The sequence below is a fragment of the Acanthisitta chloris genome, unplaced genomic scaffold (assembly GCF_000695815.1).
Source record: "Acanthisitta chloris isolate BGI_N310 unplaced genomic scaffold, ASM69581v1 scaffold19314, whole genome shotgun sequence".
Lineage (NCBI taxonomy): Eukaryota > Metazoa > Chordata > Aves > Passeriformes > Acanthisittidae > Acanthisitta > Acanthisitta chloris.
In genome coordinates, this window is record NW_008667859.1 from 62,870 (window position 1) to 75,922 (window position 13,053).

At 49.0% G+C, this 13,053-nt stretch overlaps 1 protein-coding gene across 1 annotated transcript in view; it reads left to right on the forward strand.

The window, feature by feature from the left end:
- The window catches only part of ULK1 (unc-51 like autophagy activating kinase 1), a 75,668-nt gene extending 62,863 nt beyond the window's left edge, over positions 1–12,805 (forward strand). The window contains exons 19-28 of the mRNA XM_009072695.1: positions 1–154; positions 750–934; positions 1,694–1,809; positions 2,372–2,515; positions 4,989–5,176; positions 7,849–8,027; positions 8,149–8,267; positions 9,834–9,991; positions 10,208–10,343; positions 12,278–12,805. The exon at positions 1–154 is cut by the window's left edge and continues 100 nt beyond it. Coding sequence (XP_009070943.1) covers positions 1–154; positions 750–934; positions 1,694–1,809; positions 2,372–2,515; positions 4,989–5,176; positions 7,849–8,027; positions 8,149–8,267; positions 9,834–9,991; positions 10,208–10,343; positions 12,278–12,333 — 1,435 coding nt within the window. The 3' untranslated portion in view covers positions 12,334–12,805. The remainder of the gene's footprint in view (positions 155–749; positions 935–1,693; positions 1,810–2,371; positions 2,516–4,988; positions 5,177–7,848; positions 8,028–8,148; positions 8,268–9,833; positions 9,992–10,207; positions 10,344–12,277) is intronic.
- Positions 12,806–13,053: the final 248 nt, after the last annotated feature.

The following is a 13,053-nucleotide window of genomic DNA, read 5'->3' on the forward strand; positions in this document are numbered from 1 at the left end:
TGATCCTCTTGTTGCTCACTTGGGTCATACCCCAGTCAGCCAGCCTCTGCAGATTCATGGCTTGCAGCACTGCCGGCAGCTCCGATCCTCTCCAAAGCTCTCTGAGTTCATGCAGAGAAGCCCTTTGCCAACGATAATGGGCTCCCCTACAAAGGTATGCCCAGAGGTCTGTTTTTGGGCTTCTCACAGCTTGGTCTTCTGGATTATTTGGGGATGGACTGCTGCATGATCAGATAACTCTGACCTGGATTTATCACCACTTGTTCACTGTCCTTTGAGGCCTGTTTAGTGATCTGTGTGAAATGGGGTAGTGTCCTAGTTCTCAGTGGACAACTCTCACTTGGCAGCAGTGCTCACCATCTGAGCAGAGTCCTGGGTTTAGGGCAGGCAGTGAGCAGGAGCTTCCCTGATTAGCCAAAGAGCATTAGTGCTGATGGTGTCTGGGCTGGTTTGCACACAGCGACACGGCCCTGACTCAAGTGTGTGTCGGGCAGGAGTCCCCAGCAGAGGGGTAAGCTTCCACTGTGACTGTTCTCTCTGCTTATGTTGAACTGCTACAAATTTTCAGCTGTTTGTTGCCCTTTCGTTTTAGTCTTTCTGAGATCAGGGATAAGTAACGGCATGGGGTGAGATTTCTACCTTTATCTCAGGCAGGTTAAACATACAGTTTAATTTTGATAAAGAAATAAGATGATAAGGGGAACCTTCCTCCTTTGTTTTAAAGAGATATCTGTGTTTTCTGTTCTTAGGCTGTGTCCCCATTTGAGTTTCCCAAAACCCCAAGCTCACAGAATCTCCTCACCCTCTTGGCCCATCAGGGGGTCATGATGACTCCAACACGGAACAAGACTTTGCCAGATCTGAAGGAGATGGGTCATTTCCACTGCCAGCAAACTGGCTTGGGGTTGAGGCCTGTGGAAGAGATCAAGGGCAGGTGAGCTGTAGTCTGCTTTATATGGTGGCACTTCACTCCCTAATACAGAATGGATGGGGTAAATTTCAAACCCCAGCTAATGCTGAAGTTGTAATGAAGCATCTCTAGGCATTCTGTAGTTATCTGCTAGCACCCTTGGATTGGAAGTCTTCCTCTACAGGGCAGGCCATGGCCTGGATTTTATAAAATGAAAGATTGTCTGCAGGATTTTGTTACTAGACCAGACCCTGCAATTACTCAGATGCTTGCCTTGCTCTCTGTGGAGCCTGGGCCTGTGGTGGGTGACAGGCTGTTCAGGGTGTTCCTTGCCCATTTTACAGTGAGCACAGGTCTTCAGAAGAGAGATCTGTTTGAAAGCCATGTGGTGACTGTCATGGGCACTGCAGGATACAAAGTCCCTCAGGTGTTAGTGTTGAGTTTTACTTACATTCCTCTGCAGACTGCAGCTGTCTCCAGTGATCTGGAGGAGTCCTCTGATATTAATTTCCAGTCTTCCATCAATCCCAAATTGTGTTGTAATAATGCTGTAGTGAGGACCAGCATTACTGCAGTTAGTCACAGCAGTTTTATGCATTCTACAAGTAGCAGGAGGTGCTTCAGATGCTCTGTTGAAAGAGGAAGAGTGGTTATTTCAGCTCCAGACTGTTTGCTGTGTAGTGCTAAGTGACTGTGGACTAGGAACGGCACAAAGAAATGGAAGTTAGCTGAAACCTTGCACTTGTTGCCTTTCTGCATCGTGTTATATGTCCTCTTTTTCAGATCTCTGAGCACAGGCAGGCTCACTGACCTGCTGCTGAAGGCAGCCTTCGGGGCACAGATCTCAGAAGCTGGCAGCAGCGACAGCCTGAACAACGAGAAGCCAATGGAAATCGCAGGTAAGTGGGGAGGCCAGGCAGATCTGGCAGGATGTCGTGGGCTGTGGGGTGAACAGCTTGCCTACATGCCTCCTGAAAATGAGAGGCTGCTTTTCTGATGGCTCTTGGCACAGGAGGCAGTGACTGCAGTGTGTGAGGAGTGCAGTGATGTTTGCTTTCCTTTGCAGAGCGCTCGGAGGTCTGTGGGCTGTGCGTGCGGTGTAATTGCTGGCTAGCGGTGTGATTTTTGTAGGCAGGGCTTCCTCTTTTGCTCCCTTCTGAATGTGGTAACATGTGGAAGTGGGGACTTTGTGCCAGGCAGCTCGAGTATGAATGGCTCTGCAAGGGTGGGTGTTCCTGGGCGTGCAGGTTAGGCAGCGAGGAGAGGAGAATATCTGCAGCAGTGTGTGATGCTGCCCAGGCTCCTGTCCTCGGGGGTTGCCTCCACGGGGAGCACTGGCCTGTGCTGGTAACCACTGTCTCCCAAGAGAGTCTGCAGGAACACAAACCACTGGGTGAGGCACACAGTGCTCTGAGTAACTTTCCTGTAATGCCAGTCTGCACCTTTCAACTGTCTCCCCAGCTCCCTCAGGTGCTTACGGAGGGACCCTGCACTCTGGTGCCCGGGCTGGGGGCTCTGCCAGCCCATCCCCAGTGATTTTTACTGTCGGATCCCCTCCCAGTGGAACAACCCCCCCACAGACCACGAGGACCAGGATGTTTTCAGGTAAAGGGCCGATACCTACCTGCCTGTTCCAGTGGGATTGCCTGGGGACAGAGAGATGTGTTGAATTCCTTGCTGCTGAGAACTGGTGGTGGCAGAGGGCTGCTCAGAGCAATCTGTAGAGCTCAGCTGGTTTCAGTGCCTTTGAGGTTCTTGTGCTGGCTTCTGCCAACCTCAGTTATTGCTGGTAACTTCACTGGCATTAGTGCCAGATAGTGGTTTTCCAGTACTGGAAGAGGCAGACAAACTTTTGCTTTATTGCTCTCTCCTTCAGGAATAACACTGCAGCTGTTCAAAGACCCACTGTGGCTGAGAGGTCAACAAATCTAAAGATTGTATTGTGTTCTGATGGTTTTCTCTGTGGGTTCTGGATGAGCTATAAAAGATGAGCATGACTATCCATGCGCAACAACTGTTAGGAAAGGACCAGAATGCCAGAATGATTCTGTATGCAAAATTACTAGTGGTGTTACGTATGCTCTGAGCTGTTTAGGTAGGAGATGGGGAAATGCACTCCTGCTTGACAGATACTTCATGTAAGACACCAGTGCTCTGACCTCGTCAGCCAACAGTTAAGGCTGTGCTAATTGGCCCTTGTAGGATAGTGTGTCTGGGAGCTGGAGTCTATGTTCAGTTGAAGAAAATATTTGGACACTTTTATTTGCATATTTGGCTTGTTTGGGTTCTTGTCTTGGCTGTTCCTCATCTGAATGCAGTTGACTCTGTTGTTCTCAATTACTGCAGGGAAAGTTTGGCTGTAACCATGAATAAGCTGCTTGCCTGGGATAGGGGGACACACGTAGGCTCAGTTCTTAAGTGTAGTTTGCATTTCCAATATCCTAACTAAAAACACTCACATCTTTGCCTGGGAAGTTGGGACCACATTCCTTTCTTTGTCTCATTTATTTGGAGGGTGAACTTTGTAGGGCAGAGACTCTTACAAAGTGTCTGAAGGACTTGTAGCACAGTGGGGTTACTGTCCTGGCTACAGCTTCCAGCTACTGCTGCAAAGTTATGGACAGAGGATTTAGACTTCCTGTCCTGCTTTTGCAGGGATCATAGCAATCTGGAAGCAGATCCAAGCACCAGTTTTTAGTGGGTTGATACTTGGATGCTTAAGGGTCTGCCCAACAGTCAGGATCTCAGATGGGATGCCTGGAATAGGAGGCTGTGGAATAGTGACCCTGCAACAGACACACACTGTTAGGTCAGTGCAGTGCTGCTGGACAGACTTTGTTTATTAGACCTGTGCAGTAATGTTATAGTTAAAGCACAAAGTTAATGATGGAAAGATGAGGTTTGCAAACTCAAACTCTTCACCCCAAGTGCTTGGACAAGCCATGGGTAAGATCACTTGACAGTTCTAAAGGCAGAGCCTTTCCATGAGTCGTCATACAAATTTCTGTAAACAGCCTCTTGCAATTACAGGGTATCCAGAATGTGATAATGTAGGTCCTCTCTTAGAGATCTGGGAATAGTGTGCCTGTCTTTGATGATGCACTTTGCTTTGAAGCATTGCTGCCAACACAAAGAGAGCTTTGGGAAGAGAGGAGGCTGTGCCTCTCTGCAGATCACTTGTGCATTATTGTATGGCTGAACCTTTTGAAGGCAGGGTAGGGCAGTAAATTAAATTCATGGATAGAAGAGAAACATCTAAAGGATCAGTGACAGTGGAGAATATCACCTTGGTAGAATTAACAGAGTGTTGCAGGTGGTATTGGCATCGCTCCATCAGACAGAGTGTTTCCCTCTGTGGCAGTGTATCAGGGGTGGGAAGCCCTCTGGAAGTGGTGAATGTATTATGAATACTCTGAGACAAAAACTCTTCTGTGTTCTTAGGGTGGATTCAGTGGTCAATTGGGGGAAAAGCTGATTGTAAGAGAATTGTCTGATGGACACTGTACTTAGAGGGTCTCCTGAATCCTGAGGTTAGGGTCTTGACTCAGATGAAGTAATTTATTCTCTGTCCAGCCTCTCCTGTATGTAAAGAGAGGGAAGCAGAAGTGCAGGGCATGTAATGGACAGCTCTCCTGGCTTGCATGCAGGATATTCTAAACCCATCACTTACCAGAGGTGCTCATTCAGTGACAGTGATGGCAAAAAGCCAGGGAACTGTGCTGCTCCATGATGGGGAAGTTGACTGTGGCAGTGCATGATAAAAATCAGCCCAAGATATTGTGGCAGGATTCAGAAGGGGTTTAAAGAAAAAAAAAAAGAGTAGTTCTGAGTTGTCTCCATAAATGACAGACGTTCTGGAAAGTGCTTCAAATCTGCTTGGACTTGCAAGCTGATCTGCCTGAGTGGCTAAGGAGCTTATGGTGGGGAATGATTACTCTGCTTCAAGAGTCTCTGCGTCTTCCTCCAAAGTATCTCTTGCTGGCTCCTGTCAGATCGAGGATCCTGGATCCTATAGCATTGTCCTCTCTCCTGGGTGTGAAATACCTTCAGTAATTCCTCTGTCTGTTTTTCTTCTCAGTGGGGTCTTCCAGCTCTCTGAGTTCTGGAGGCTCGTTCAGCGGCAGGCACTTGGCAGTGGGAGCTGCTGGGGAGGCTCTGGAAGGCCCCTCAAGCCTCCGGTACACATTTGCTGATCCCATCACAGCCAACCTGGAAGGTGCTGTTACATTTGAGGCACCAGAGCTGCCTGAAGAGACACTCATGGAGGTGGGTATATCCCAGGGACTGGTTAGGGGCAGAGGACGGGAATAAAAGCAATGCAAATCCAGACAACTCCATGTTTGCAGCCAAGAGGGTTACTTCCAAAGGTAGAGGAAACTGGTTTCAAGAGAGCAAGGCCAGTGCAGTGCTCAGAAAGCCAAGGGCTTATTTAGCCCAGGGACTTTTGAGCCTGCTACCAAAGCTGTTCAGTCCATGAGCCAGCCCATGACGGGGGTTAAAATTCACCATTTCCAAAGTTGAAGTTGCAGGTTGGTAGCATCAGTTACCTGATGCGTTCTGCATTAAGAGCTTCTGGAGCAAACCTGCCTCCTGTGGGCCTTTTCCTTTTTGAAAGGCTCAACATTAGTAATAGCTGAGAGTGTGAGCAGCTTAGTGTGTCGGGTGCCTGCCTGGTGCACTTGGGGAGTCGAGCAGTGATACGGTTTCTGCTGAAAGGATCTGAAAACAAAGTAAACCTGACACGTCTGTTCCTAATGGGGGCTGGGGGGACACCATGTTCTGCACCAGAACAGCTGAACCAGATTGTGGAGCTGAAAGGCTGCCAGGCTCCCCTTCTCTGCAGGCTGAAGCAGAGCAAATGCTGTTATAGCTGAGATATATTTGAAATGTAGGTCAGGCTGCCCATTTGCAGTGGAGGTGGGAGGCAGATTCAGTCACGCTTTCAGCTCTGCTCATGATACCTCCTTGGGCTGTCTGGGACTGGGGAAGGCTCTTCGTGTTTGACACTTGCTGGTGTTGCTGAAAACCCCTGGATACTCAAAGAGATACGCATACATTGTTTTAAGGATGTGGGTTTGCTCTTCTACTTCAGATTTTATTTAGCTCATTTTTTCTGTCAGTTACACATTGAATTGCATTCATTTGCTTCATTACCTGTAAAACCACAGGGCTGGGACTTCCAGCAGGGATTTGATTACAGTAGTAGTGGGTTTAACTGAGCATCCTACCTGTGTGAGGTCCCAGAATTTTGAGGCCTTGCCAGCTGCCACCACTTTGGACACTGAAGAGAAGTGTCCTAAGGAAGTATCAGCTTGATCTTGGAATAGCTTCTGTGTCTGTAATGAGCCATTTGGCTTCAGTTGTCATTTCTGCTGAGCACAGTAATCCGTTTGCATGTCAGAAAACCTTTACATCAAATTTCAAGACCCTTTTGTGCTCTGTGGAGTTGGCTAGAATGCAAACCTGGCAGGTTTTCTGGTTTCTGCTGATCTTTCAGGGCACTGAAGTCTTACTGTTTAAGTGCCCTTGTTTATCTTGAGCAGAGCTGTTGCATTCAGATGGGTGTTTCTTCCATCTTTTGTTAAAGTTTCTCTAGGTGCAGACAAGGCAAATTGAAGGCTGGGGTTTAGTTTCTTTTGCAGTGCTTTAAAAGCACAATACAGAGATGGCTACAGAAGGGTAGACTTGTGATGCCAAATGAAGCCACAAATGCCAGCACAGTTAACAGAAGCTGACTGTACAGGCAGAGAGGAAGGACTTGCCTGTTGGTTAGAGATAGGAGGCTGAGACCTGCAAGATGTCAGCAGCTTCCTGCTCGGCCACAAACTTCTTGTATGACTTGGTAATTACTTAATCGCCAAGTTCCTCCTCTGCTTTTAAAGGAAGTAGAGGAAGATGCAGATAACACTTCCTTACCATACTGGACTGTCCAGGTAGCAAGATAGTGGGAGAAGAGGGATTCATATTTCAGATAGTCAAAGCATCCTTAGCAGCCAAGTGCCTGAGCCAGTGAATGAAAAACAAAAGCTCTCAGAACTTGAGCCATGGGGGTTTTCTGTTAAATTCACATGGGAAACATCCTTACCAGGCCTCTTTGAGAGAACTGAGCTGGTGAACATTGGAAGCAGGTTACCCACTTCTCAACAGAGAGTGCAGACAATGGAGTTGCATCTGATCCAGGCAGCAATTCACTTTGTAGACCCACAAACATTCAGTTTTTCCACAAATACTAAGTTCCCAGAAATGCTTGCAGTGACTTAAGCAATGCAGCTTCCCAGAAATGGGATAATCCCCTTTGATCTGTAATAGCAGGGGAAAAACTACTCTGAAATGACCATAGCACTTGGTGTGGTGAGCACTTCCTTCACCAGCTGGACAGGAGTTGCAGATAAAAGGTTGTCCTTGCTGCCTCCTCAGAGGACCTCACCCAGGGCTCAGTGCACTGAACTGGGAGGGCAGCAAGACCAGGGACAAAGTGAGGGCTGGGCTGTAGGGTGGGAGACACTTTGTCTGCAGATTTTGTGGTGGAGGGGTTGTCCTCATGAAATCCACACTGGCATTGCTGCGGTGGGAACAGGAGTTAGGCCCATGGTGCAGATGGTCTCTCCCCCTTCCTGGCTGACTTGTGAAAGTATCCCACAGAGCTGGAATCCTCCTTGGGAAAGGGGCTTGTAATTTTAGATTAAGTATCACCAGCTTTTCCAGGGAGCTGCCTGGAAATTTCTGGCCTGGGGCTGTTGCTGCTGTGACTATGGAAGAGAAACCAGTGCAGTGTGCAGGCTCAAGGCTGAGTTTGGCTGTCCCTGCCCAGAGCAGAGGTGCAGTTTGGGGGTCAGCTGCTGTTTCTGTAAGCCATGGGGAGTTGCTGTCACAGCTCGGGTGAGCAGCCCTCCCTGGCAAACCTCCCTCTAACCCCCACCTTGGCATCCCTTCAACAGCAAGAGCACACGGACATCCTGCGCAGCCTGCGCTTCACGCTGGCCTTTGTGCACTACGTGATGGAGATCGCCGCCCTGAAGGGCAACTCCAGCGAGATGAGCAGCTCTGTGACATCCGAGTACCAGCTCCAGGAGAGTGTGGTGGCTGACCAGATCAGCCTCCTCAGCCGGGAGTGGAGGTGAGGACAGGCAGAGCTGCCCAGCTCCCAGGTCTTCTGTCTCTCGTTTCCCACCCCACATTTCCTTAACCAGTGTCACAGTGATCTATTTGCATTGCAACGTGCTTTCTTTTCTTTGCAGCTATGCAGAGCAGCTTGTGCTCTACCTGAAAGTGGCAGAGCTTCTGTCCTCTGGGCTGCAGATGGCCATAGAGCAGATCAAAGCTGGCAAGCTGTGCCTCTCCTCCACTGTCAAGCAAGGTAAGGGGCTGCTGGACTCAGGGTGCAAAGGACTCCCCTGGAATGGAATTACTCTAGAGTGTGGCAGAGGATGTGGAGGGGTTGAGTGTGAGCCCCCAGCAGTGTGGCAGGAGCTTGTTTGTGATTGCTCCCTTGCAAAGCCAGATCTGCCTTATTCACACTAGGAACATTCCTCTCTTCACACTGACTTTCTGTCTCAGAGCTCTTGTCATGCCCCTGTGAGAATCCTCAGCACTAATTAGTGAGGGGGAATGTTTCTTATCTGATTCCTTTTATATCTCTATCTCCGGTGCTTATTTGTACTTGATGTAAGCCCAGCTTAATTACACAGTGCATGTCCTAGGAAGTGCTTACTTGGCAGATAGAGACCTGTCCTGGCAGTGATGATTTTTCAAGTGAAACAGAAACACAGGAAGTGAAGTACTGATAATGTCAGAGTCACTTCTTTGCTGGTGTTACAGCTCTACATTTGCATCTGACTGGCTGTAGCGTGAGCTGCTTGTGATTCAGTGGTTAGGAAAAATAATGATAAAACTCCCAGTGTTTTTACTGAGGGAGTTTCTTGCAGCACTTGAAGTACTTGACCCTCCAGCCACCTTCCCCAAGAGGTTAGTCTTTGAAAGTGCATGTGCTGCCTTGGGATGGGGTGTGAAAAAATGCGAGTTGAATACGATGAGCACACATATGTTGTAGCAAGCAGTGTGGAGCAAGATGTACCAGGTTTAGCTACACATCTTCCACAAGTTCAGGCTAACAGGAAAGTTGTCATAACCCAAATAAATCACTCCTTTTCAGAGCAGATTGCAGCTTCTAGATTTGTAGTGTAATCTGTCCTTCAGTGTGTGGGAATTGGGCAAGGCTGCCTTGTCTTGCTTCGTGCAGTGGGAGATTTTCAAGTGTACACGTAGGAGTTAGTACTCGTCAGATGTTGGTGGGAGTTTGTGTTCAGTACTGTGTGTAGATCATGCCCATGCAAGGGAGACTCAGCCTGTGGCATCACTTGCAGTTTTGGATTGTTATTTAATCACTCAGAGTCATATTTGATTACTGTTTCTCTGTTCTGTAACCTTCCCATTCGAGCTGCCATGGTTTAGGAAGGGACATGGCCTTTCACAGGCATTAGTGTCTTCTTTTTCTGGGGCAGCAGAGTCCCAAGAGAGATTCCCCTGCTTAGTCACTGCAGCTCATCCACACTCTGCTCCGACAGCTCCCACATGTGAGTTGTACTCCTTCTCAGCACGTCATCACCTCTCAAGCAGCAGCTCTGTATCTGCACGTCTGCTGCTTCTGGTGGGGCGTGAGACATCTTGTGTGGTGCAAACTGCTCTCTGCCTTGTGACAGCTGAAGGAAACGAAAATAGACCTGGCCTTAGGTGAACTAGACTTGTGTAGGTGTTGCCTTCTAACTGGTGAAGGTGATAGAGGAAAAGACTCTCTTGTTGCAGGACTTTCCTGCCAGTCTTTTGACTTTAACATGACCTCATTGTCTCTAAGTTAATCATTTGAGATCCTGTGCACAGGGAGAACTGGAAGTGGTGCCAAATGCATTTCTCTCCTTTACTCTAGTTGTGAAGAAGCTGAATGAGCTTTATAAATCCAGTGTATCATCCTGCCACTGCCTCAACATGAGACTCCAGAGGTTCTTCTTGGACAAACAGAAGCTCATGGATCGGATCAACAGCATCACAGCAGAGAAGCTCATCTTCAGCTACGCAGTGCAAATGGTAATTACTACACAGTGCCTGGGGACAGGTCAGCACAGAGCAGTGTCAGTGTTGTTAATGGTTCCTGCTGGTGGCATTAGCGGGTGAATTCGCATATGACACTGTGTGCAGCCTCTGGAGGCTGAGCAAGGGGCTGTCCACACAGCTGAGTGGCCATGCTGGGAAAGTTGTGTCTGCTCTGGGAGTAACCTCTCCACACTGGGTTGTTGACCATAGGTGCAGTCTGCAGCCCTGGATGAGATGTTCCATCACAGAGAGGACTGTGCACAGAGGTACCACAAGGCTCTGCTGCTCATGGAGGGGCTCCTGAACATCATCACTGAACAGGGGGACATAGAAAACATCAGTAAATGTGAGTGTTCTCTGATGCTTTTTTCTCTCCATCTAGACCATATTGGTTTTTTAGCTGCATGGATCAGAAATTTCAGTACCCAGCACCCCTTTTTTCCCTTGGCTGCATCTTGGTGGACATAGCAGAGATCTCTTGGCTTGATACAGCTCCTTGCAGCCTGACCTCCTGTTTTTCCAGCAGAAAAACTGTTAGAAGTGCAGGTCCCTGTTCTGAGCCATATATGTGAGAGCTTCCCATGCAGAGCACTTGCCAGTGCTTTGTTGGAACTTTTGTCGTGTGAAAGAACTCGCTGAAGGAAGTGGTTTGGCAGCAGCAGAGGTCTGGGTTTGGTTTCCAGCCAGAACCATCCCTCTGCTTGCACAGAGCACTAGGGAACGTGAAACTGCAGTGGCTGTTGGGCAGAGATGGCCATTCAGCACAGCAAGGGCTCCTTCCAACACGTCTTCTGAATCAGGACTGCCTGTCTGGCTCCCCAGGCCTGGCTGAGAAGGCAGCAGACACATTTTTCTCATCAGCAAGTGCTTGCTGTAGCAATGCAAGCTGAGCTCTTACCTCTGTGTTGTCAGTGGGCTTCCTCTGCCAGGATTCTCCTGCTCTGAGCTGTCTCCTCTCTTGTGCTCTCCCTGTGCCCTGAGGGGTGTTACTCTCCACTGCCACAGGCTCCACAATGCCTTGCTCCATGTGGAGGGGAAAGGACTGACCTTGTTGCTCTGAGCACACTTTCCCTGCCCTTATGGCTGGGGTTTAATCACCTGTTGTCTCTCTCTCTCTCTGCAAGAGGCAGGCAGAGGGCATGGGGGATAGCCATCATCTGTGGGAGCAGCTTGGCTTGGCCTGAGCTCTGCTCTGCCACAGCTGTCCCTGCCCACCTGCAGCATTCCCTGCTGGTGCTGGTGTCCATGTGGCTGAAGGGGGAGGCAGAAGTTGGCAGACCATGTGCCTCTCCCCTCTGTGGGCCACTCACTGCCTGCCTTAGGCAGCATCCAGAGCACTGCCAGGCAGCTCTAGTCATCCAGGGAGGCAGAGCTATTGGATAGGTAATGAGAGAAGAGATTTCTGGCTCACAGGCAATCAGTCAGTTAATTATCACCAACTTTCACAGCTGACGTGAGGCTCACTGAAGGAGAGCAAAGGGAAATGGGCAGGTGGTGTGTGGTGTTGGAGGGCTGAGTGACTAGGGAATACTAAGTAGTTTCTATTGTACTGTTACTTACCAAGCCTAAATCGCATCTTTTGATTCAGAAATACAGTTAATGCATCTAATAGATTTCTCTTCCCAGTTGTTACCCTATCCTATCCCCTGTATTCACTGTTTTACCCTGTGTTCCTGATTGAGCTGTTCTCTGCTAGGCAGCAGTGGGTGTGTGTTTCATTTTAGATCTCAGGTATACAATTCCTTATTTCTGAAACAGAAAATGATGATCCTGGAGATGCATCAAGTGTTCATGTGAGAGGAATTAATTCCATTATTTAGCCTTTGAAGGAGTCAGGCTCAGAGGATGAGAACCTGGCACTGACAGTGCTGGGTGGGCTCTGTCTGTCAGTGTAAGCCATGGCAAATGGCACAGGAGACCCTGAGTCATCTTGCCTGCTGGCAAAAGCTGCTCCAGTAACTGGAAGTGAATGGATTGTTCCTGGCAGATGGTGGTTCTTTATAACATCTCAATACCTCTGTCAGAGCTGCTGCCTCCCAGCCTTTACTGTGGGATCCCTGACTCTTCAGCCCTTCAGCTTGTCCCGTCCCAGCACGGTGTTTGTGGTCAGGTCCTCACTGACCTAATCAGTGCCTGGTAGCAATTCTTGAAGGGCTGCCTAGATTTGCTGAAATTCTACTGTTTGTGTTCCGTTTCTTGTTTAATCTCCAACATGTTCTGGTGATCTTTATACTGCCAGAAGAATAAGAAGTTCATTGCTGCTGGTTTTTTCTCTCCCAGGTAAGCTGTGCATCGAGCGCAGGCTGTCGGCCCTGCTGTCGGGGTTCTGTGCCTGATTCCAGTGGTGGTGTTCTTCCTGCACCTCTCCCAGCTGATTGCTTTCTTCCCAATGGCCTGCTGCTGTGGTGGGAGACATTTTGGCAGTAGGAGACCTGGAGGATGAACTGCTCACTGTTTTGTATTTGAACGTTTTGGGAAGTTGTTCACACAGACTCGGATTCCTGTGTGGGGATGTGTGACTGCAGCAAGCACAAGGACTTCCCTGCCCAAAGGCCTGGACAAAGACATGGCCCACGTGGAAAGGTCTCCCTCGTTGTCAGAGGGGATGAAGGATAGAAGTCTGCTTCTTCCCAGCACTTTGAAGGATAAGACTGCTTTGCCTATCCCTCTTGCTTAAGAACAGGGTGTTCCAGTGCTGTGTCCATTGCAGGCAATGGATGTGCTGAAACTGCTGGCTTCAGTTAACCTTGGAGGGTGTCGTTCAGAAATCAAGGCCAGTTTGTGTACTTTCCCCTTCCCAGCTGAGAGCTTCCTGGCAACCAGAGGCTCCCCTCCATTCTCCCCTTTGTCCCTTCTCGTGGTGTTTATGCCTTGGAGTGCTTACTGCATGGCAGAGAGGAGGGAGGCTGCTCCCTTTCGCCTGAGCATTGCCGAAGTAGCTCCCACCTCTACAGACTTTGCTGAGCGAGGCTGAGGATGTGCTGCTGGGAAGCTTGCAAATCCCACAGCTGCCATGTGGGCTCCTCTCTGCCTGCCTGGAAGGGCAAACGACACAG